Source organism: Staurois parvus, unplaced genomic scaffold (genome assembly GCF_062004578.1).
Source record: "Staurois parvus isolate SC_StPar_1 unplaced genomic scaffold, SC_StPar_1.0 ptg000336l, whole genome shotgun sequence".
NCBI lineage: Eukaryota > Metazoa > Chordata > Amphibia > Anura > Ranidae > Staurois > Staurois parvus.
The window spans coordinates 3,592,259-3,615,512 of NW_028318132.1; the positions used below are offsets into that span (position 1 = coordinate 3,592,259).

A 23,254-nucleotide genomic window follows, 5' to 3' on the forward strand; every position below is an offset into this window, starting at 1 on the left:
AATTCTAAATTATAGTATATTTGACAGTCCTGCTTGCAACACGGCTGTAGCTTGCCAGATGTGCTTGCACTGGGAATTGCATAAGACTGGTGTTCTTTGACTGCTTGTCACAGTACTTCCACCCAGGTGCAGAGCTCTGAACCCCTCTGTCTGAAGACTACCGCTACTCCCTGGGGAAGTGACCAAGTGGGCTGCAGTAAGCCTGATGCTAGCCCACCTCCCCGAATACTGCTGGTCTGATGGGTTAGTCACTTTGTACACCTCTACTGCTAATGTGCAGATTTGGCCTTGCTAGTCTTATAATTATAGCAGAGTGTCCACTGTCTTTCTATAAATGTTGGACACTACCAAAAGTACAGGTCTTTCTGCTGTGATCAATCATGTATTGCAAAATGCAATTTCTGCTCATTGATGCCACACCTGCCTGACTCTGCATCCTCATTTAGGGTCCCGATCAGTTTTTCTTTAAGGGGTTCCTTCATCCTCTTTGACCCTCAAACCTTTCAATTTGGCTGTTTAGGATTTTGTTAGTGCATGCTTTCAGCACTGGCACAGCTGGGAAAGAAGTCACCCAGGAAATTTCTTCCACTCTAGCTTCCTTGGATGATTCTAACCCAGGTTTTATACCACCTAAAAACCTTTCTCTGGAGGTTGGCTCTTTATGGCACTTTTTCTCACTATAAGCAAGGATGTTGAGACCAACACTACCGTTTTGTCAGACCTCCACACTGCAAGATTGACCTTGGCTTGCCCAAGCTCATTAGTTTGGCTAATATGTTTCCTTGTCACAAGTTTTGTTTTTTGACATCTTTATGTAAAACGAATGGAAGCAAACAAGCACATTTTTCTTTCTCTGCCAAAATGCTTCATTGTCTGTTATTCATTTGCAGTTTCATTAAGCAGTTTGTAACCACACCCATGGTAACCCCCCCCCCCCCCCTCCGACTTCCATGGGGAGAGAACAAAAAGATTTATTTTTAAACATCCTGCTGATAGGAAATTATAATCCTTGGAGAAGTCTATGTATTCCACTCCTGGATCCTTGTTCAATCAGATGTTGGCCTTGGTGCTGATTTCACAGATTACAAAATGCATGAAGCTGCCATTCCAGGACGCGGTGAAGAAACGGGTACCTCCGCCTCAATATCTTGGATCAGATGGTTGAAGGATCTAAATGCCTTTGCATCATGGTGCTTTGTACAAGATCTTTGATATCCTGCTGATCCGAATCTTTGGTACACTGCACAGGATCCTATGGCTCAAAATGTTGTTCATTGGATCATGCGCCTAGGAAGGCTTTGATGGATCTGCCCTTACAAGATCATCCTAAATCCTATCATTGCTGACAACACTTTCCCCCCCAGGCATGAAGGATATGGAGCCTATCAGTTTGTTTACACTTGCTTTGACTTCAACATGCTTTTTTTGATGCTTCAGTAATTCTTTTTTGAAGCTTGGCTAATGACCTGTGTGTGTTTATTTTATGTTTGTTTTAAAGGGACCCAGTAGAACCCCATGTGGCAACATACAGAAACCTCCTTTTGAAAACATCAAGCAATCCCTTTGGTTTAAGCTGGCCAAAGATGGATCAAATCTCTGCTGGTTCAGCAGGAACCAGCTGAGATTCGATCCATCTATGGGCTGGTTGATCCATTGATCAATTTCAGTATAACCAGCCTGATGGATTTTTTGCTTGTGATTACTGATGGTGGCTATAGCTGTCAGCAGTAATCATGTGTTCTGCAGGCAGGGAAGGCTTCCTGCTAGCAGAGCACAGTAGCACCGTGGGAGGGATTCCACCCTCAATAATGACTGTGTTGATGGGGAGAGTCGAGTGATATTTTTTTTCTCATGCAAATTATGGTTGCAGGAAAGAAAATCACAACATCTATGGCTTGCTTTACTCCCTCACACACACTTGTCTTGCTAGTGCTCTTTACCTTGAAGTGGGGTTGTAGTTAGAGGCTCTATCTTGTGAACCTATGTTCCTTATCTAGCTTTGGCTTGAAGTTGTGCCACGCCAGAAACTCTCATGCAACCTAGGCGATTTCTTCTATTCATTTGAACAATGAGATTGTTTTACTTTCAGTCTGTCCTACTCTAGTCTATCCTAAAAAGTTTGTGTTGCATACCTTGGATGTGGTTAGAGCAATAAAAGTATACCTAAACTTTACTGCTTTTTTTTTTTTTTTCTGAAGACAGATTTCCTGTTTGTCATTTTTGAAGTTGTCATCTTCAGCCTCTACCTTTTTTCCAAATCTGCATTCACACTTGAGCAGAGCATAAGCTACGTTTTTTTTCCTAGCTTTAAATGCGTGCTTTTGTATGTGTATTAAGCTTCAACCATTTGTTTCCTGGGTTGAGCAAGGTCAGGTGAGCAGCTCTAGAGGAGGAGAGTGTTGTTCTGTGCAAATCCACTCATAAAAGTGTGTATTGTGCATTTACAGGTTGAACCGTGGAAGTCTACGGGGGTTAAAAAAGAAGCTTTTTTTTTTTTTTTAAGCATAGATGGAAGTACTCAAATTCTTCTCTTTTGGTTTTGAAAGCTAAGCTATTGGCCCTCTGCTTCTGTTCAGCCGGTTATGTGTTTTTCTGGTACTTCTTACTGCTAACTGAGCTTGTTAACAAGAGATGGGGTTTAAACTACAGGTCTCCTACTTTGTTTTAAAGACATTATAAACCCCCCTATCTGCATAAGATGTGCATTGATCATGTAATTTCATGGTGTCATTTGTTGCTCTGTATGCATAACCTATAGTAGAGAAGTCTTCACATTGCAGTATCAAAAGTTTGTTTCTGGTTAACCACTTGCCTACAGGGCACTTATAACCCCTTCCTGCCCAGGCCAATTTTCAGCTTTCAGCGTTGTCACACTTTGAATGACAATTGCGCGTTCATGCAACACTGTACCCATATGAACTTTTTATAATTCTTTTCACACAAATAGAGCTTTCTCTTGGTGGTATTTAATCACCTCTTGTTTTTTTATTTTTTGCTGAACAAACCAAAAACAACTGAAAATTATGAAGAAAAAAAGTTTTTTCTTAGTTTCCGTTATAAAGTATTGTAAATAAATGATTTTTCTCCTTCACTGATGTGTACTAATGAGGCTGCAGTGATGGGCACTGATAGGCTGCACTGATAGGTGGCACTGATGAGGCACTGGTAGGTGGCACTGATGGGCATTGACAGGCATCACTGGGCACTGAAAGGCAGCACTTATATATGGCACTGATAGGTGGCACTGTTAGGTGGCACTGACTGGCACTGATTGGCAGCACTGATAGGTGGCACTGACTGGCATTGATAGGTGGCACTGAAAGGCAGCTCAGATGGGCACTGATATGTGGCATTTATGTGCACTGGTAGGCACTGATATGTGGCATTGATGTGGCACTTATGGGCACTAGCAGGTGGCATTGATGCGCACTGACAGGTGGCATTGATGGGACTACACTGATCATCAGGGCACACTGATCATCAGTGACCTGATGATCAGTGTACATGGCCCCTCTGAGTAATGCTGATTACCGGCTCTCCTCTCCTCACGAGCTGTCAGCGTGACAGCTCATGAGGAGAGAAATGCCGATAAGTGGCATTTCCTTATTTACACGCGACCAGCTGTGATTGGTCACGGCTGATCAAATGACAGAGCTGACGTTTTTCGGCTCTTTCCGTTGATTGGTGATTGGACACAGCGCACCACCGATCTCCGCGCTGCTTGCCCCCAGGGGCGTGCATGCATGCATGGATAGAGTGGAAGGATGTCATATGACCTCCTCCCAGAACAAGAGAACCGCCTTGCGCCCGTCATTTCCTTATATGGCGGGCAGGAGGCGGTTAAACATGAGGCAAGCAGCAGGGCGCTGCACAAGTTAATGCATGACATCTGCTTGTAGTCTAGGAACTGACACTTTCTGTGAATAAACCACATATTCCCACAATCACTGGATTTTTGTCTGGAGCTTGTGCAGGTGAGAACTAATAAATCTGAAATAGGTAGAGCAATTCAAGTGGTTGTAAAGGCTATTTTTTTAATACAATAAAATGGGTTTATACTTGCCTGCTTTGTGCAACGATGTTGCATAGAACAGTCACTTACCTCTTCTGGAATCACGGCTGGCTTTTTCCTCTCCTTCTATCAGCGGTTGCACTGATGGCAAGCCATGTGCTATGGGAATATCTGTGCAGGCTCACTCCCAAGCCAGGCTGTGTGTGTCCAGGCCACGCCCCAGCTCCCTCCTCACAGGATTGACTGACAGCAGCAGAGCCAGTGCCTGCTGCCTGAGTCTCCTTTTTAGAAGAGGAAGTGAAGAGAGAAGACTTGCAGGTGGGACAGCACTGAATTTCCAACAGGACTTGGGTAAGTGTTCGGGGATAGGAGAAACAGTAGGGTGTTTTTTTTCCTTAATGCAGGGAATGCATTAGGATTAAAAACGGATAGCCTTTTGAGCCACTTTAACAGAGTGCTCATTGTTTCATCACATTAGCACTCCCACATTTGTGATGTGACCCAGAGCAAGAAGCTACCTGTCCCTTTTAGCAAATAGGAACAAGCTAGGTAAATTAACACATGGACATAGGGGACTCGGTCAGCCATTGCATTGCAAATTGCAGCTGCAACATGTGACTCCATCATTACAAGGTAAGACCAACAAATAACAAAGGGAATATAATGCCTCTAATACTTAGTTAAAACAATAAAAACATTTGAAAGTGTACAAAGAAACTAGCATCGTTCTGCAGCCAATGGGCTCCCGCAGGCCTAATGAATCTGGTTGTGTCTCTCAATGAATTTGGAGAAAAAAATTTACAGGGATTTAAAAATCTATTTTATTTAAAAAGGTTGTGAATTACACAGCAGTCACAATTCTAATAATGATAAAATGTTTAATATATTGCAATTTAAAAGTAGTTCTCCATAAAAATATGGGCCTGCATAAGCTTGTGGTTGTATTATTTCATTCTCACATATGTTGCCATTTACTAATTTGATTACTTGTTCTTCTGAATTACAGTTGACAATGAATGATTTTAGTGTTCATCGAATTATTGGACGTGGTGGATTTGGTGAAGTTTATGGGTGTCGGAAAGCAGACACTGGTAAAATGTGAGTCTTAAGATGTCTGTGCACACATCTTCTTTTCTTTACACGTTTTACTTTTTCAGCCTGTAACTTTTAGAACTAATTCTTGAAAATCATATAGCTAACTCAAAGCTTTTTGAGTCATTGAACATTTTAAGTACATTTTAGTCAATGGGACCCTTAAAGTGTAATTTAGATTTATGATACAATCTCAGATTCAATAATTGTAGTGCTTTTAGCTAACTTTATTGCAGAACATTATCTGCGTCTGTTCTGTAGATGGTGAGAATTCCATCTACACTGCACCTGCTGGAATGTTTTAAAGGCAAATTTGTCTTTATTTGGTTTTGCAGTAAATCAAACAGTACATAGTATGAAAGAAAGAATTATGAGAACATCAACAGTGATAAGGATGAAAAAGCACATTCAAATGGGAATTAGCGTAGTCTATGAATTCGGGAGATATGGATCCCTTCGTAGTTTTAGAGGGGGCATCCCCCAACAGGCGATATTCAAGGGTGATACAATAATTCCTTAACGTCTAAATGAGAAACACTTGTAGAGAATAGTGGAAACACTTGAGAGAGAGCAAGGCAGGGAGAAAGGTATAGGAAGGGCAAGAGGGAAAGAGATGGGGGGGGGGGGCAAAAAGAGTCAAGAATGTGAAAGAGGCGCAGAGAAGAGGCGGGCGAGGGGAGGGGGGAAAGGAAGAAAGGAAAAAAAAGGGGGGGAGGGGAGAAGATCTTGGGTGGGGAGGATGGCTGAAACAGACTTGTTAGGTGGCCTGCCTCTGGTATTTCGCCAGAATGGTCCCCCATGTCGCCCCCTCAGGGCGTGTCAGATAGTCGAATCGGGGTGTATGCCTGGGGGAGTTGAGTATGACCCCATCAAATCCCATCAGGGGCGCACAGATTTCGCAGGCATGAGGAAGAGGAGAAGTGGAGCCAGATCGACCACAACAGCTTGTGTTTATCGAAAGTGTCATTGTCAAATGCCAATATTTCCTCCATGCACATGGTATCGTTTAGCACCGAGACCCACAAGGGGATGGGCGGGGGGGTCGACGACCTCCAGAAGAGGGGTATCAATTGGTGGGCCGTGGATAGGAAGAAGCGCAGCAAGCTTTTCTTCTGAGAAGCTAAAGAGCCCGGAAGTATCGAGAGGAGGGCAATTTCCGGAGTGGGGGTCAGAGCTTCGCCATAAATCTCATTGTATATGGCAAAGACCTGTCAGCAGTAAGGTTGTATTAGGTCGCATTCCCATCAGATGTGGAGCTGAGTGCCAACCGCTTTAGAACAGCGCCAGCACAGGTTCGGTGTGGAGGGGAATATTTTGTGTAGAGGGGGTCCCTGTACCATCGGGCGAGGATCTTAAAGTTCTTCTCTTGTGAATAACAGGAAATGGATGACTTATGGGTGTGATATGAATTGGACCAATCTGTGTCCGATATGTTCCTGCCGCGTTCTCGGGCCCACGCCTTGGTGTAGGGTGGGAGTTCGGGGTGGAGAGCGTGGTGTAGAGATTCATATACAGTTGTGGCCAAAATTATTCAACCCCCACTGAAATTGAGTGTTTTGGCCAGTTTGACATTGCTTTTGATCATTCAGTCATCTTGCTTACATTTACATTAAAGAGGCACTTGTAGGTCAGACAAATATAACATAACAGTTATAATGAAATAACCACAAATGTCTTTTCTGTGCTCACAGCATTATCAGTTTTATTCAACCCCCAAGTGACATTCAATCTTAGTACTTAGTACAGCATCCTTTTACAGTTATAACAGCTTTTAAACGTGAAGCATAGCTTGACACAAGTGTCTTGCAGCGATCTACGGGTATCTTCGCCCATTCTTCATGGGCAAAGGCCTCCAGTTCAGTCACATTCTTAGGCTTGCGCACTGCAACTGCTTTCTTTAAGTCCCACCAGAGGTTCTCAATCGGATTTAAGTCTGGTGACTGCGATGGCCACTCCAAAATGTTCCAGCCTTTCCTCTGCAACCATGCTCTAGTGGACTTGGAGGTATGCTTGGGATCATTGTCCTGTTGAAAGGTCCAACGTCTCCCAAGCCTCAGGTGTGTGACGGACTGCATCACGTTTCCATCCAATATCTCCTGGTACTGAAGAGAATTCATGGTACCTTGCACACGCTGAAGCTTCCCTGTACCTGCAGAAGCAAAACAGCCCCAAAGCATGATTGACCCTCCACCATGCTTCACAGTAGGCAAGGTGTTCTTTTCATCATAGGCCTTGTTCTTCCTCCTCCAAACATAGCGTTGATCCATGGGCCCAAACAGTTCTAATTTTGTTTCATCAGTCCACAGAACACTATCCCACAACTTTTGTGGTTTGTCCACATGGCTTTTGGCATACTGCAGTCGACTCTTCTTATTCTTTGGAGACAGCAAGGGGGTACGCCTGGGAGTTCTGGCACGGAGGCCTTCATTACGCAGTGTGCGTCTTATTGTCTGGGCTGAAACTTCTGTACCCACATCTGACAAATCTTTTCTCAGTTCCTCAGCAGTCACACGGGGACTTCTCTCCACTCTACGCTTCAGGTAGCGCACAGCAGTCGAAGTCAGCATCTTCTTTCTGCCACGACCAGGTAGCGTTTCAACAGTGCCCTTTGCCTTGAATTTGCGAATGATGCTTCCTAAGGTGTCTCTTGGTATGTTTAACATCTTTGCAATCTTCTTATAGCCATTGCCCTTCCTGTGAAGAGAAATCACCTCTTCTCTTGTCTTCCTGGACCATTCTCTTGCCTTCACCATGTTTGTAACCACACCAGTAAATGTCTAGAAGGAGCTGAGTATCACAGTCATTTTAAAGCTGCCTAATTGGTGCTTATTATGCTTGATTGCTGCTCGGTGACATCCACAGGTGTTTTCAATACCTGATGGAAAGCACCTGTATGAACCTCTGTTCTTCAGAGTGGTAGTCTTTAAGGGGTTGAATAATTGTGGCAATGAAGAAACCACATAAGAACCATTTACTACTGTATTACATAAACAATTGATGTCATTTTAGTTGCATTTGGGTAGTTACAACGTCCTTGTAGGATTTGATTCTGAATACAATTCCAAATGTACACTATAGTCCCTAAACCCCTTTACAGCATTGGGGGTTGAATAATTTTGGCCACAACTGTAGGGTGGCTAGGACATGTCTAGGTGGACTGGGAAGAGAGCATAGTCGCTCAAATTCAGTGGGCGGTCGGTGAATGTCGGGGGAGGAGAATGTGGATAGGCGTAGAGTCGTCAACCAATCCTGAGATCCACCCCGGAGGAGCGGGAGACCTGATTGGGGGCAGATGAAGTCACGGGCGATGGGCCAAGAGGTGCGCGTGAAGGGGCCAATGGCCGCAGCACCTACACTCTGGGGTAGGGCAGGGTTGTCGAACAGGGGTGATAGAGGGGAGGGATCGGATGACACTAGAGCAACCACGCCCCGTCTGTACCACAGACACAGAGAGGCCAAGGTCAGCGGGGATAGGCCAGAGAGACGCCGGTGTTCTCGGCTGTAACCCCACAGAAGGGCTCGGAGGTTGACCGGGGACAGATCCTGTTCAACCATGCAGGAGCCCTTGAGGAATGGCCTGGGGAACCAGTCTAGGATTCGGGCCGTCAGTGTAGCTTTGTGGTATAGCTCAAAGTCCGGTAGACCTACGCCGACCCTGGACTTCGGGTACGTGAGCACTCTGTGTTTTAGCCTTGAGAGACCTTGGTGCCAAAAAAATCTGATGGACAGGGAGTGTAGGGCGAGGAAGAAACTCTTAGGGACGGTGATTGGTACGGTCTGGAAGACGTATAGTAATTTTGGTAGGGTGTCCATTTTGAGGGTGTTGATGCGGCCGAACCAGGGGAGGGCTGAGATGCCCCAAGACATCAAGTCTTTTTGGATACTAGAGAGGAGGGGTAGGTAGTTTGCGGGGATCATAATCCCCAAATATTTAATGGCCGATGGGCGCCATTGAAAAGTGAAGCTGGAGCGAACGTTCGTCAGCACATGGGCAGGTAGTGATATGTTTAGGGCCTCGGTTTTAGAAATGTTGAGTTTGAAGTTACCGAAGAGGCCGAATCTGCGGAACTCGTGGAAGAGACAGGGGAGTGATATGTGTGGTTGTTGGACATAGACTAGGAGGTCATCCGCGCACAAAGATATTTTGTGGTGCGCGGAGGAAGTGCGGATGCCCGTGATTGAGTCGTTCGCTCGTATAGCTCTCGCGAGGTGTTCCATTATCAATACGAAGAGAAGGGGCGAGAGTGGGCAGCCTTGTCTAGTCCCGTTTGGGATAGGGAAGGATGGGGAAGTTGTACCGTTGACCAGCACCGTTGCTGAGGGGCGGGAGTAGAGCGACATAATCCGAGCTAGCACCGAGAGCCCACGCCTATCTGTTCCAGGGTAAGGCGTAGGAAACGGCAGTCCACGCGATCAAACACCTTCTCAGCGTCAAATGATAGTAGGCATGCATTTAAGCCATGACGCTTGATGTAAGAGATGAGGTGGATCGTTTTAGACATGTTATCTCTGGCCTCGTGGCCTTGGACAAACCCCACCTGATCGCGGTGGACTAGAGTCGGTAGGAAAGGTGACAGGCGGTTCGCTAGAAGCTTTGCGAAGACGATAGCGTCTAGGTTGAGAAGGGAGATTGGGCTTTAGCTACTGCAGAGAGATGGGTCTTTATTTGGTTTTGGGATGACTGAGATGTTGGCCGACAGGCCGGGGAGGGTACATTTTGATCTTCAATGGTGTTGAAAGCTTGGGATAGAAGTGGACCTAGAGGGGTGGAAAGTGTTTTGTAGAAGCGGGAGGTGAACCCATCCGGGCCCGGGCATTTACTAGATTTTAAGGCCTTGATTGCCCCAAGGACTTCCGTAGTTGAGAAGGCCTCTTCCAGGGCAAGGATGTCCTGGGTGTTAAGGACCGGCAGTGCCGTCTCCTCGATAAATTGGGCCATGTCCGAAGGGGAGTAGGCGGAGGGAGTAACGGGCTGCGCCGGGTGTAGGTTATAAAGACGAGCGTAATAACATTCCAACGCTGATGAGATTCCCTGGTTATTGTAGATTTTGGTGTTGTCGGGTGCCTTTAAGTGCTGGAATGGTCGGCGATGGGGGTGGAGAACATGTGACAGGTGTTGCCCGCATTTATTTGCTAAAGTGTAGTGTGTGTTGCATGCTCTATCTCGAGCCACCAGCGAGGAAGAGTCCAACAGCTGGAGTAGGTCCCTGTGGGCGTTATACAGATCCACCGTGGTCTTCGGATCTAGCGTACTCTTGTGGGTGGATTCCCGACGCGCGATAAGCGAGAAAACAAGCAACGCGTCTTCGCCGAACGGGCCTTTAAGTGCGCGCCATGCTTAATGAGCACCCCTCTGATGACACACTTAAGCGCCTCCCATTGGTTAAGGGAACCGGTCGTGCCTGAGGAGTGATCAAGGACAAAGCAAAGTGTCCTTCAGACGCCAGGAGAAATGGCGCTTCAATGTCGGTTGGTCTTGGATGGCCAGGTGTATTGGGGTATGGTCAAAAAGGTGGCCGATGGCGGAGGAGGTTGAGTGGTCGAGGAGAGATTGCGACACAAAGAAATAGTCAATGCGACTGTACGACTCGTGTGCCGGGGAGTAGTAACTGTAATCTCGCTCCGATGGGTGTTGGGTTTGCCAAATGTCCACTAGGTGTAAGTCGTGAAGGCGCGACTTAATGAGGGAAAGGGTCGTCGCACGGAGAGAAGGAAGTGTCAAGTTCTGGCGAGAGAGCCACATTAAAAACCCCTCCGACTATGTAACAGGGACCACCGAAATCAGATAGCTTACAGAGGACCTTTGTCAGGAATGGGGCTTTGTCTTGGTTGGGGGCGTACACGTTCACTATCGTGAAGACAAAGTCTTGAAGCTTTAGCTTAAGGAAAAGGTATCGACCCGCTGGGATGATGAGTGAGTCCAGGACCTGGGTTGAAGGTGTGATGGAAGGCGATCGACACTCCCCGAGACCTAGCCAGTGGATTAGTGCTATGATACCATTGAGTAAAGTGGCGATTATGGAGGGCTGGGATACTATCCAAGCAAAAATGGGTCTCTTGAAGGAGCAGGATCTGCGAGCCGTGTTTGTGGAAGTTATATAGCATCTGGCTCCTCTTCTCCGGCGTGTTGAAGCCCCTACAGTTGATGGAGGAGAATTTGATCAGAGTCATAGTCAGGCTGTGTGACACGTAGGGGCGGGATATGTCACCCAAAACGTTGCCTAAACCCTTGGTTGGGTTGGGTGAAGGGGGAGGGAAAGGGAAAAAAAAAAAAAAAAAAAAAAGGGGGGGGGGGTTATCCCCTGAGGCTAGGGGAGAGGGGGATGGGAAGATAGGGGCAGACAAAGAAAGAAAAGTAATAGAGAGCTACCAGATAGACACGCTGTCTGAACACTCAAACAGTGTGGTATACAATACACTGAGGGCCTAGGTGGGGAACGTCACAGGCGTATACGTCCGCTCCTGACCCAAGCCCCCCAAAGGCAATTGGCAACTTCAGGGGGGTCCCCCAGGCTGGGGGTAACCCCCCTAATCAAACATCATCAGCGAACCCTCCAGCATACTTGTTACAGATAAACAGTTGGCCCCCCCCTTGACATGTAAAACTAGGGTAGAGAAACACAACCAGGTGCTAACCCGGTGAAGATGTGGGTAATGGGGGGGGTGGCCTAGGGTCCCTGTGACTGAGGCCGGAGGAGTCCCAGTTCACCACCGCAAGTGGCGGCGGCGTCACCTGAGGAAGTTCTTTCCGCCACAGCCCCAGGGTCCCGCAGACAACAGGCACAAACTCATAAAATACGAAGAAAGAAGAAAACAAAAAAGAAGCACAAAAATTTTTTTTAAAAATAGAAAAAATGAAAAATTTAAAGTTTAAGATTTAAAAATGTAAAGAAAAAAAAAAGGCACAAAATCACTAAAGCGAATAGAACACAGAGAAAAATAAACCACTCGGGAAAGGGTGGACAAGAATGGCGGGCTTATCTCTAGTTATTCAGTTAGCGGTCATCCTTCTGGGTTCTTCTGAGAAGAGGACCCGGCGCGTTTCTTCTTCTTTTGGTCGGACCGCTGCCCTTTGGGTGGGGGGCCAGGGAATGGGAGCTGGTGGGGCCAGTCCGGGAGGGCCACTTGAGGTAGGCCAAACACCCCTAAAAATGTAGGTAAGTCTCCGATCGTGCAGATAAGGGCGGATTTACCCTGGTGCGTTGCTTGGAGCTGGAATGGGAATCGCCAGTGGTACCGGATGTTTCTTTCATGCAACATCTGGGTGAGGGGGCTCAGAGCCCTGCGCATGGCCAAGGTCTGAAGTGAGAGGTCAGGAAGTAGCATCACCGGCGTCCCGTTGAATAAGATGGTGTCCTGTAGGCTGGCTGCACGCATGATGGCGTCCTTGATTTTGAAATAATGAACCCTGCATAGGGTGTCGCGGATAAAAGAAGGGTCGGATTTTCTGGGGCCCATCGTGCTGTGTACGTGGTCCAGCTTCATAGGGGTATCCTTGGGTTGCTGCAGTAATTGATTAAAGATAGAGGAAACCGCCGCGGCCAGGTCTTTAGGTTCAACCGATTCTGGGATGCCCCTGATCTGAATGTTGTTGCGGCAATTTCTGTTTTCGATATCGTCCTGTTGATACAGGAGCTGCTGTATGAGCGCCGTGTGAGATTTAAGGGTCTCTTTGTGCGTTTGAAGGGTGTTGCTTAGGCCGTCGGTGGTGTTCTCAATTTCATCCAGGCGCGCGCACCTCCTCCTTGTGTGGTGGTTTGGGGGCTGCAGAGACCTGAATGTCCCTTTGTCCCTGTGTGGGGGAGGGGCCGTGGGGCTCCTGAGGGTCCCGGGTCTGAGGTGTAGGGGAGGGTGTATGCCGAGGGGTCCCCAGGGCTGGTGGAGGAATCAGAACCCCGTGGGCTTACCTGCCCCTTGATCCCTAGCTCCGGATCTCTCGTTTCCCTGCGTGCAGCGGTGGCTGCAGCCGTCGGCGCCATCTTGGATGCCGGGGCGCTTCCTTCACGTCCCCCGTTCGGACCAGATACCGGCTCAAGGAGCCGCCGGATCGGTCCCCGCTCGTTCTCCTGGGGGTGCGGTGAGTTCTCTTCCCCATAGCCTGTGCCTTGGGCTCCGGGGGAGGGCAGATTAAGCCTTTGTACTGGGGCTCAGGCCAGGAGCTGAGCAGATGTGCAGCTTAGCTGTCCATGCCGCAAGTGTAATAAAAGCTCCACACCCTTAATACTTTAAAGCAGCAATTCCACCTCAAAGAAACCAAATACATTTCTTAGTGCTATAACTTAAATAAAGGAATGCGCTAAAACCACAAACTATTCCTAATTTAGTGTAGAAACATTAGTGCAAAAGATATATATATCTATTCTCAATTAATATCAAAAAATATCAAAATTATGTGCAAAACTATTTTTTAGTGCATAAGTAATTTAAATAATTAAATTTGTGAATATAAAAGTTGTCCAATTCTGAATTTTTTCAATTGTCCAAACAAATCCTTTTCAAATTCAGGTGCTCTCAAAGAAATTGTGCCAAAATCCACCACCAAAGTAAAGTTGGGTAACTCACCAGAGCTCCATGCTGATCAATCTCTAGATCAGCAAAAAATTAGTGCGGGTGGTATATTAGAGAGGAGCCGACGTCTGCATTCAGACCGCCCCTTGAAGACATCATTCATGACGAAACTAGTAGGGCTTGGCTTGCTGGATGCTGACGTCTGTGGAGAGGATTGAGTCACGAGCGCTGTAGTGAGTGTGCGGGGAACAGGAGACTGTTATACCATTTGCTGTTTTATGCTGTTATACTGGTGTCGGTGAAGACACCCTTTTTGTGAGTGTAAATCTTTATTAAATTGTTGGATACTTTTATAAAAAAACTGGCTGCACCATGATTTTCTCTTTCATTCCCAAACATGACCTCGGTGGAGAGATATAAAAAGAGAGAGTGATATAATGCTCCTGGAACCATTATATTGAGTGGTGGATACCTACCTTATGGATGATTGTGTAGCTATTGATCATCACACCTGAGAAGTTGATTCATTGCATCTGCTCCCAGAGCAAAAAGCGTTTTTTGCTGATCTAGAGATTGATCAGCATGGAGCTCTGGTGAGTTACCCAACTTTACTTTGGTGGTGGATTTTGGCACAATTTCTTTGAGAGCACCTGAATTTGAAAAGGATTTGTTTGGACATTTGAAGAAATTCAGAATTGGACAATTTTTATATTCACAAATTTAATTATTTAAATTACTTATGCACTAAAAAATAGTTTTGCACATAATTTTGATATTTTTTTATATTAATTGAGAATAGATATATATATCTTTTGCACTAATGTTTCTACACTAAATTAGGAATAGTTTGTGGTTTTAGCGCATTCCTTTATTTAAGTTAGCTGTCCATGCGCCTGGCCTTGCCCCCCTGCTGGAATGTTTTAATGTAATTTCTAAGTGGGTTGTCCACCTTTATAATCATGTGAATACTCTCAACAATGAGAAACCATGCAGCTTGGGTATTGCTTTAGAAATCCCAATGCTGTATACAAGGGTTTTTGGGGTTCCAATGATTCATGCAAAAGACATCATAAGTTAAATTCAAGCTGCCCAAACATTTAAGAGAGGGCAGTGAACCAGGTGTAGGTGTGAGAGCTGGGGTTGTGCAGAGAGTTAGGATCTAGGGAAATCTTACCCTTGAGTTGAATGTTTCTCTGGCAGTAAAGTGAAGAGAGATTCTTTCTTTGGCAGTGATTGAGAATTGTGCATAGCTGCAGACTGCAATGAAATAAAAATAGTAACAATAAATCACAAAATTACTTTGGTAGGAGTCTTCATTTATTTGGTTTTCCAAAGGGTATCCATAGACATGAGATGACAGTTAACCAAGCTTTTGTTCCTAGAGCTTTCTGACAGCCCACTGTGGGTGGAAATAGTTACCTGATCAAATTACAGAACCTCTGCTGATCAATGTTTTTTACCCCTACTGATAAGTTGATACCTTCTCCTTTCTATCACCCTCCTCTTTCCATAAAAGCTACTTGTGAATTTGGACAAGTCAAGCTCTTAAGAATTATAGAACTCTCTACCGAGCCTTTGCAAGATTTTGTTCTAATGGCAGTTTGCAGCTGTGTTTTCAACCTCTTTGGAATGTCTAGGGCCGCTTAAAGCATGACTAAAGTCTCCCCAAGAAAATGCTACAGCAGTAGGGTGTCAAGTAACTAGCAAGGGCCACAAGCAAATTGATATAAAACAAGCAGAAGAACCTACTTTTTAACCTGGTTTTCATGCAGAGCCATGCAGCGATCTGCCTTTTAAGATTCACAACTTCCTGTTTGAGTGTGCGCCCATGCATGGCACTGTTCATTCTCCCTTCGGGACTACCTGTCCCATAGAAACTTTCTGCTGTTTGCTAATAGGTACTGTGATTAAACAATCAAATGTAAAAGCGTACACTCAGTCTTTTTAAAGCTTTATAAATATAAAGAGCAATGTAATGCAGTACTGTACCCATAGCTCAGTAAAGTGCTAACAGCATACAAGTGTGTCCACAGCAAATACGTTTCTGCAGCAAATTGACTGACCATAGAGACATGTAGAAACCACTTAGCTGCCAATCAATGTGAGCTGCTGATAACCTGTATTAAAATGCATTTCTTGATTATACAGCAAAAGGCACAGTCTTGGACAACAGGATTATATGCTGCTAACTTCAGGTGATTGGACACATAGAGAACTGTAAGGACCCTCATTTCACTCCTCCCTTTACCAGCAATCCACAGTTTTTTGCAAGTGTCATTAGGTGATAGATGTCTTCTTTCTACTGATTACCCTGCTGGTGATGGAAGACACCAAGTCCAGCCTGTAAATTTGCTTTGAACCCTGGTTCTTGAATTTAGTGCTCCTTTTCAGCACATTGTGCTATACATGGCATTAGCCACTGGTTGCTATACAGGTCCTGGGCAGTGGCAATTTGCATTGGTGTGACTCCCTGAAGACTACTCATGGGTAAGCCCTTTTGAAGTGGATGTAGCAGGGACACTACACCTTCCTTGTTTTGATGGCTGCTGTCAGGATTGGTACGTTGGGCCTAGCCCTTTTAAACCTGGGATGTCCTCTGCTTGTCACTGCTGTCCACTCCTACTGGGGCATACATAGAGAGAAGAGGTTGCAGCAAGAACGGACTGTGGCACTCAGAGCAGTGTGACGCAGCCTAGGGAGTGGCTGTGACAGCTTAAAAGTCTGTGTCAGCCATAGGGAGACCGCCATGCCATTCTTAGTGCAGGTACCCTGGTGGATGACCTTTTTTGCTGCTGTGGGGTCTTTGGGCTGCTCAAGCCAGTGCAGCTGTCATTTGGCAGCATTTTCAGGCACCATTTTGAACTACAGACTCCTGCATTTCCTGGGCTCCCTGCGCTCTTTATGGACCATGTGTCAAATAACCTCTTTCATCAAAATCCTGAGTAACCCTTTGGGTCCTGTTCACTGCCATAGCAGATTACAAGGGAAGGGGCCAAAGGGGCTTCTCTGCACTCTTTTGACTAATGGGTCAAGGGGGAGCTTCTTCAAACCCCTCAGAGACCCCTTCTTAGATAGTAGGAGCATCTGTCCCTCACTAGGAAACCTCTTTAGCTTTCTTGGGTGTTCCCCATTCCTCCTGCTTGAGCAGGGAGGAGATTTCTACCTCTATGGCAGAATTCATGTACTGTGGGAGCTGTTGGGTCACAGCGGCCTAAAACGGCCCCCCTTCATTTCTCCTCCTAGGCTACTTCCCCAAGCTCCGGGGGAACCTTTTTCTACCCTGGTGGTCGAGGTGCCTACCTGTTTAAATTTGGTGTCTGTGTCCATTCAGCTGCTAGTATGAGATCAAAAAAAGGATCCTAAATGACCTTTAGCCTTGCATATGCACTCTGTTGTGGAAGAAGCCTTATATGGTCAGTGAATGCACCCTGGAAAGGTTTTCCTTCCTCCGAGTGATTTGCTGCAATCTCCGAAGAAGGATGGGTTTTGCAAAAACATGGCTGCTGACAGGTCTGGGAAGCCTCAGGCCTTCATCTTGGATGCACAGGTGACTACATGGTATCAGTTCTCCTTGATATTCTCCTAGTTCTTGCTTTTCTCCAGTAAAGATCCTTTCTCAGCCGTTCCACATGATCAAGTTGGTGAACATTCCAGTGATCTTTGAGGCACCAATTTGGCCCAGAAGAGTGTGGTGCTCCAACTCAGGCTTCTGGCATACAGCACAATGGTTGCTTTCAGACCACCCAGAACTGTCTCAAGGACCACCATTCTGCTTCTTTACTGCTTACTTTAACAGCTTAGCTAGTCAAGCTCAGGGCTTGGGGATAAAAGTTTATCAGAATCAGTCATTCCTATGCTTCTGTATACTAGGAAGTGTCGGAACTGTCAACTTTGTTGTGTAAGGAACCATTCTTGGTGTTTCAGAAGGGTAAAGTTGTTTTAATGCTTTTTTGCTTAAAGTGGGATCTTCTTTCCACCTCAACCAGGACATTGCCCTAACATCCTTCAGTCCAGATCCTAAGGAGGTTTCTCCTCAATGTTTAGACGTGAAGAGACTGTATGAGTTTACCTCTCAGCTGTGCCTTTTTTAATGCAATCAGATTGCTACTTTGTCATTCTTGAGGGTTGTTGCAAGGAATTTTCTGCTTCCAATTCCACCATTTTTAGGAGGGTAACATAGGTCATAATTCAAACCTATTCTTTACGCAATAAGGTTCCGCCCTTTCCCATTAAGTTGCACTGCACCAGATCAGTAGGTCATGTGCCACCTAGTCATGTGTCATGTGCCACCTAGTCTTCTGTTCACATGTTTGTATAGTTTTACCAGGTGGATTTTCAGGCCTCTGATGCTGGCTTTGGATACAAAGTACATCACGCACCTGTCTAAAGTTAGGGTTCATGATCCTAGGTCATGTGGGCATTTGGTGTTTGTTTGCTGTGTTTCCCACCCTTCATTTTTGTATTACTTTTGGACATTTCAGTCGTCTAAGACTCTGCGTGTGTCTTGTGCGATCAAGATCTTTTCTGTACAGTCAAGAAAACAGGATTTTTTTAAATTTTATTTCTTTATGTAGTACTTCTGATGAAAAACATCTGATAAAAGCTCTGTCTGAGCACAGTACAATAACAGAAATTTAAGTACAGAATCAAATAGTTGTAACAATCAGTTTCAGTATAACATTCATTGAACCTTTAAATGAGAAGGGTTTAACACTATGTATAGTACACAATGAGAACCATCGACATACTCTAAACAATCAGAAAGCAAGTTAATGGAGTGTGTAATCATAACAATTACCAGTAGCTTTGCAAGACAGCAAGACATAAATTACAGATCTGTAGAAATACCAAGGTGTACTTGGGGATAAGGAAACAACATAGGTAAGGGGGGCGTAGAATGGGCAAATGAGGCAGGGGATGTCAATCCCTAGGGGTAGGCAGTAAGGGATTGGATTGATCAAAACAGTAGTGAACAAGTGTGGGTTAGCGTTCATGTTTTAAGGTCACAGGTCATTACTTGTATGTAGGGATCAGTAGTTGTGAAGTATTGCAAAGGCCTCCATGTCTCCCTGATTTTATTTCGGTGTTTTGCAGGGCAAAAGGGAGGTCTTCTATGTTTAGGATGTAATTTATTTTGGAGTACCATAGAGATCTTGCAGACAGTTGTCTGCTTCTAAAGGAGAGGAATGCAGGCCTTTGTTACGTTTAGGAGATGAATGGTGGGGAATGCTTTGTACTTTGAAACTGGTCTTTCTGTCAGATGGAGAAGACCAGGGTTCCAGCTCAAGTCAGTTATCCGATTGTGGTTGTCACAGCTTCCCAGAATGGCTGAGTGTTTGGAAAATACCAAAATATATGTCCTATTGTGCCGACAGCATTGGGACAGCACCAGCAAAAGCAAGATGTTTGACTTTTAAAATCTGGGTTTTTTTTGGAGTACAGTACAAGATACAGGATCATCTATGTATCCTCTCATTGCTTGCTAAAATAAAAATAAAAAACCCCAAAACTAAGGATTGCTGGTAATGGGAGGGGTTATTTGGAGATCCTTACAGCTCTGCTTTGCCAGTGTCTGGTCACCTGGGGGTCACAGCATATAATCCAGTAATCCAAGACTCTGTTCTGTACTCCAATAAACCGATTTTACAAATAAGCAAAACAAATCCTGCTTTTTTTTTCCTTTGACCTGCTGTGAATATCAAAAACCTTACTAACATTAGATGAACTTTGGAATCTAAGGGTTTCTATACCCTATGCATTATTTTGATTTACATGTGTTTATTTCTGCATACTCTTAGGTACGCAATGAAATGTCTAGATAAGAAGAGGATCAAGATGAAGCAAGGAGAAACCTTAGCCTTAAATGAAAGGATCATGCTATCCCTTGTCAGCACAGGGGTGAGTTTTTTTTTTTTAGTTTTATGTCTCTATGCCTTTACTGTACATGATCACTTACCTGTGAGTATGTACAGTTAATGCAGACACCAAATGCAGAAAATGCCTTTGAAGCGCTTTTACAGAGGCATTGAACTTTGGATGTACGATAACTGCATTAGACAAAGCTTAAAATTGTTTTTCATTGCCATGGTTACCAAGGATGTTGGCAGAATGGCTGTTACTGTTCTTTATGATGGATGCCAAGTTTGTTGTTCGAAAAACACTTTCTTTCAATGTAAAATCAATGGAGTTACATTGGAAGCATTCAAATAATAAGGTTTGTAATAGCATTATTACTTGATTTCTCTAGTCTGCCTAATCCAATCTCTGTCACTCTTTATCTGATACCAAATAGTGTAGTACTGAGTGGAAAGATGCTTTATATGCAGGTCATGTATTTTATTTTAAATATGAACTGTGCTGTGCAGATGGTATTTGTACACTTATAATTGTATGCAGTTGTTACTTAGTGGACCATGAACACTACTGTAGAACAATTAGCTGTTGTCTTTTTGATGGAATGTCGACATGCTCAGTGATGTATAAAATTTCATATATTCTTTCTGGATTTTTTCTTTTTATTTGACCATGATAGAATGATTTTTAGATCTGAGTAAATTGATATTTTCATAAACCCGTTTTTTTTTTTTTCATGTCTATTGTTAGAGTAGGCACCCCAGATTTGGGGTTTTTTACAGTTTCTGCCATTTGAAATGAGAAACAAAGTCCTGACTATATTTCTATAAGAGTAGGCACTGCAACTTATTAGGAGAAGCTAAAGCAGAAGGTATGTGAAGACACCTTGCTGTACCCGCTATTAGGGACCTAGTTTTCACTTTCTTATTCTTATAGCCAATTCACTTTGAATTTGGGCCTGTGTGGAAATCTGCACTGACTAATAGTGACAGTTCTGACGTTAAATATATTTCCTCTACTGCAAATATAGAGAGGTAATTTTCATTGCAAGTTTTTTGTTGGTTTCTGCTCTCTTACCTGTTGAATTGTATGGTATAGACTAAATTTCTAGCATTTCAGAATAAATGTTGGTGCATTTCAACATTAAGGTGTATTTCTTTTTTTTATTTACTTCAGCCAATTAATCTGAAATATGACTGTATTTAATACACAATTTTTCTTTGTGCAGAAGGCAAGAGCCAAGGGTACTGGAGTATTAGGATTCCCCTTTTCTAGTGTTTTATCATTTCCAACCATTTGGTTCTCCATACTCTGAATACATCCTGTGTATTTTCCTTTTTTGAAGCTGCAACTGTGTAGTGAGTAAGAAGAACTGAGTTTAGTCTGTTTACTCATGTTGGACCGACATAACAGAAAAGCAATAGTCCATTGGTAAAAACCATAGCCACTCGGAAGATTCATCCTTCCCACCACACACTAATACCATTCTAAAGGTAATGTTTGTTTTCAAGTTGCGTTAGAGAATGTTTAACCTTTAAAAGAATTATCCTTGGTAATTCTTGAGCTCCTTTTAAAAACTAGAGTCCTTTTTCCCCCAAGACAGTCGGTGGGGGGGAATCCGGGGGTTGTTAACACATAGTTTTGTACCCAGACACTTGTATTAAGCGTAATAGTGGCTCTATTACAGTGTGATCTGTTTGTTCATATGTGAACATTGCACATGGGAATATTAATTTTTGTCTTTGTTTTTCACCAGTCTTACAATAGAGATGTTTTAGTTTGTGTCCATGCGATTTTACACCAGCATGTTAACGTAAAAGGCATACCTTGCATTTAGAGCAGATTTTTTTCCTGGAAAGAAATAAGAGGATAAATGCTACATGTGCTTGTAATTCCTTCAATAGAGCAAGGGAATTCTGCAGTTTACTCAACTTACTTGTCTCAATCTGCTTACACCTTTTTCATAACTGTCTGCCGAGCTCAGCATAAGTTGAACATGAATGTTTTACAACACTAATCTGCTTACCATTGGATGCGATTTGACTTTATAAAATTGTGTACTAAATTCACATAAATCTTTTGTGTGAGAGTATTTATAGAAGATGGCACTCTGCTAGCTGTAGAAAGAAGTTTGCAGTACAATTGAGTATTCACAGTTTTGTCAGGAGTTTCGCTGTAAACATTTTCTATTAAGAAAATTGTTTGGCATGTAAGTTTTAAATAAGACTTCCTGGATATACATAGACCTGTGCATGTATAATAAAGCATATTTTCCCATTTTTTAACACATATTTGCCAATAATTCAGTTGTGTATATATATATATATATGCCAATAAATATGTATCACACTTATCAAAAAAGAGAATGTGTCAAGTGTCAACATAAGAACAAAGACAAAGGTGTTTCCTTTTTCTCACCTTGATATTCAGTATTGTTAATATACATCTGACAGACTTTCTGCTTATTAAGCAAACACTTTTAAATAGCCACTTGTGGCATACAATTGTGTAGTTTCATATTGTTGAGGCTAGAAAGCCTTTCACACAAATGAAAGATCTAAGCCTGCCATGAATAATTGATGCAGTTGGAAATTATGTTTGACTAGGGAAAAAAAAGCATTTGGTGACAGCTAATTTCAGAACTCATGTTCATAAAGCCATCATTTACTGGCGGTGGTAAGCTGCCTAGTTGACAATGTATAGATGTAGTTCTATTACATCTAGTAAATATTAATCTTTGTGTCAGTTCCTTTATAAAGGAATACTAATAAATGCACTGAGATGCTATTGAGCTGCTTGGTGCTTAAAAGAGCAACTCTAGGCAAATATATGAAAACATCTATTAGTTTATGTACATATTTTTCAAGTAGATCTCTAAAATCTGATAAAAGCTTTAGATAAAAAGTATCACCATAATTTAAAAAAAAAAGTTTATTAAACTCCCCAGGGAACTCGCTGCATGTCAGATATTTTGCCCTCTACAGCTATCCAACAATGTATGGTGGCAAAGACAAAAATCCGTTTTTAGCTCTAACACCACACAGAGGAGAAGGGGGCATGAGAGATTGTGCACACAGATCCCACTCCTGTTCTTGACTCCTCTAAAGCTAGGCCATAGATGAGTATTTTTTCAGTCAATGGGCTGAATGGAAAAAAACAGATTCTTCATCCACAAAAGCTAGGAATACCCTCCCTACTCCCCTAGGACATTGCATTCTGACAGCGGGGACCTTGTGCTGTGAGAATACATTGACAAAAATTCTTCCAACTTGTCCGTTTCACCCCGAACCGGGATGGTCACACGCTGATCAAAATTCGGCTGGTGTATGCAAATTTTTATTCATTGAGGGTGATCTTACAAGCTGCCAGATGAAACAACTGCAGCTCTGCTGTGTATTGCAGCCCTATACTTTCTTTGACTTCTGACTTCTGACCTCTGCTTCCTACTTTGTAGTGACAATAAAGACTGAGCCCAGACAAGACCACAATGCCAGCTATTCAAGAAAGAGTAGAGTAGTAACTGCTGTCATTGTAAATGAAGGTGTGCTGTTCTTCAAAAAAGACAAACCCACAAAATAACAAGCCATCATCTCCAGTAGAACTAGTGAGGTGGCTGGTATGTGTTGTGGGCTTGTGGTTTTTTGAATGATGGTACTTCACTCCAGTCATTGTCATTCAAAACAACACATCCTGGCAGCTAGTGCTGTAATGTCTCTTGCTGGAAAAGTTGCTTGCTGGGCTCAGTTTTCTGTTTTAGTTCTTTTACAATGAAGTCTTTTCATTATAAAG

General features: G+C 43.8%; 1 protein-coding gene across 2 annotated transcripts in view; it reads left to right on the top strand.

Annotated features, from left to right (window-relative positions):
* Positions 1-23,254, top strand: part of GRK3 (G protein-coupled receptor kinase 3) — a 415,831-nt gene that overhangs the window by 297,492 nt on the left and 95,085 nt on the right. For both annotated transcript variants that reach the window (XM_089684118.1, XM_089684117.1), the window contains exons 8-9: positions 5,019-5,110; positions 19,411-19,510. In XM_089684118.1, the coding sequence (XP_089540244.1) occupies positions 5,019-5,110; positions 19,411-19,510 (192 nt within the window). The remainder of the gene's footprint in view (positions 1-5,018; positions 5,111-19,410; positions 19,511-23,254) is intronic.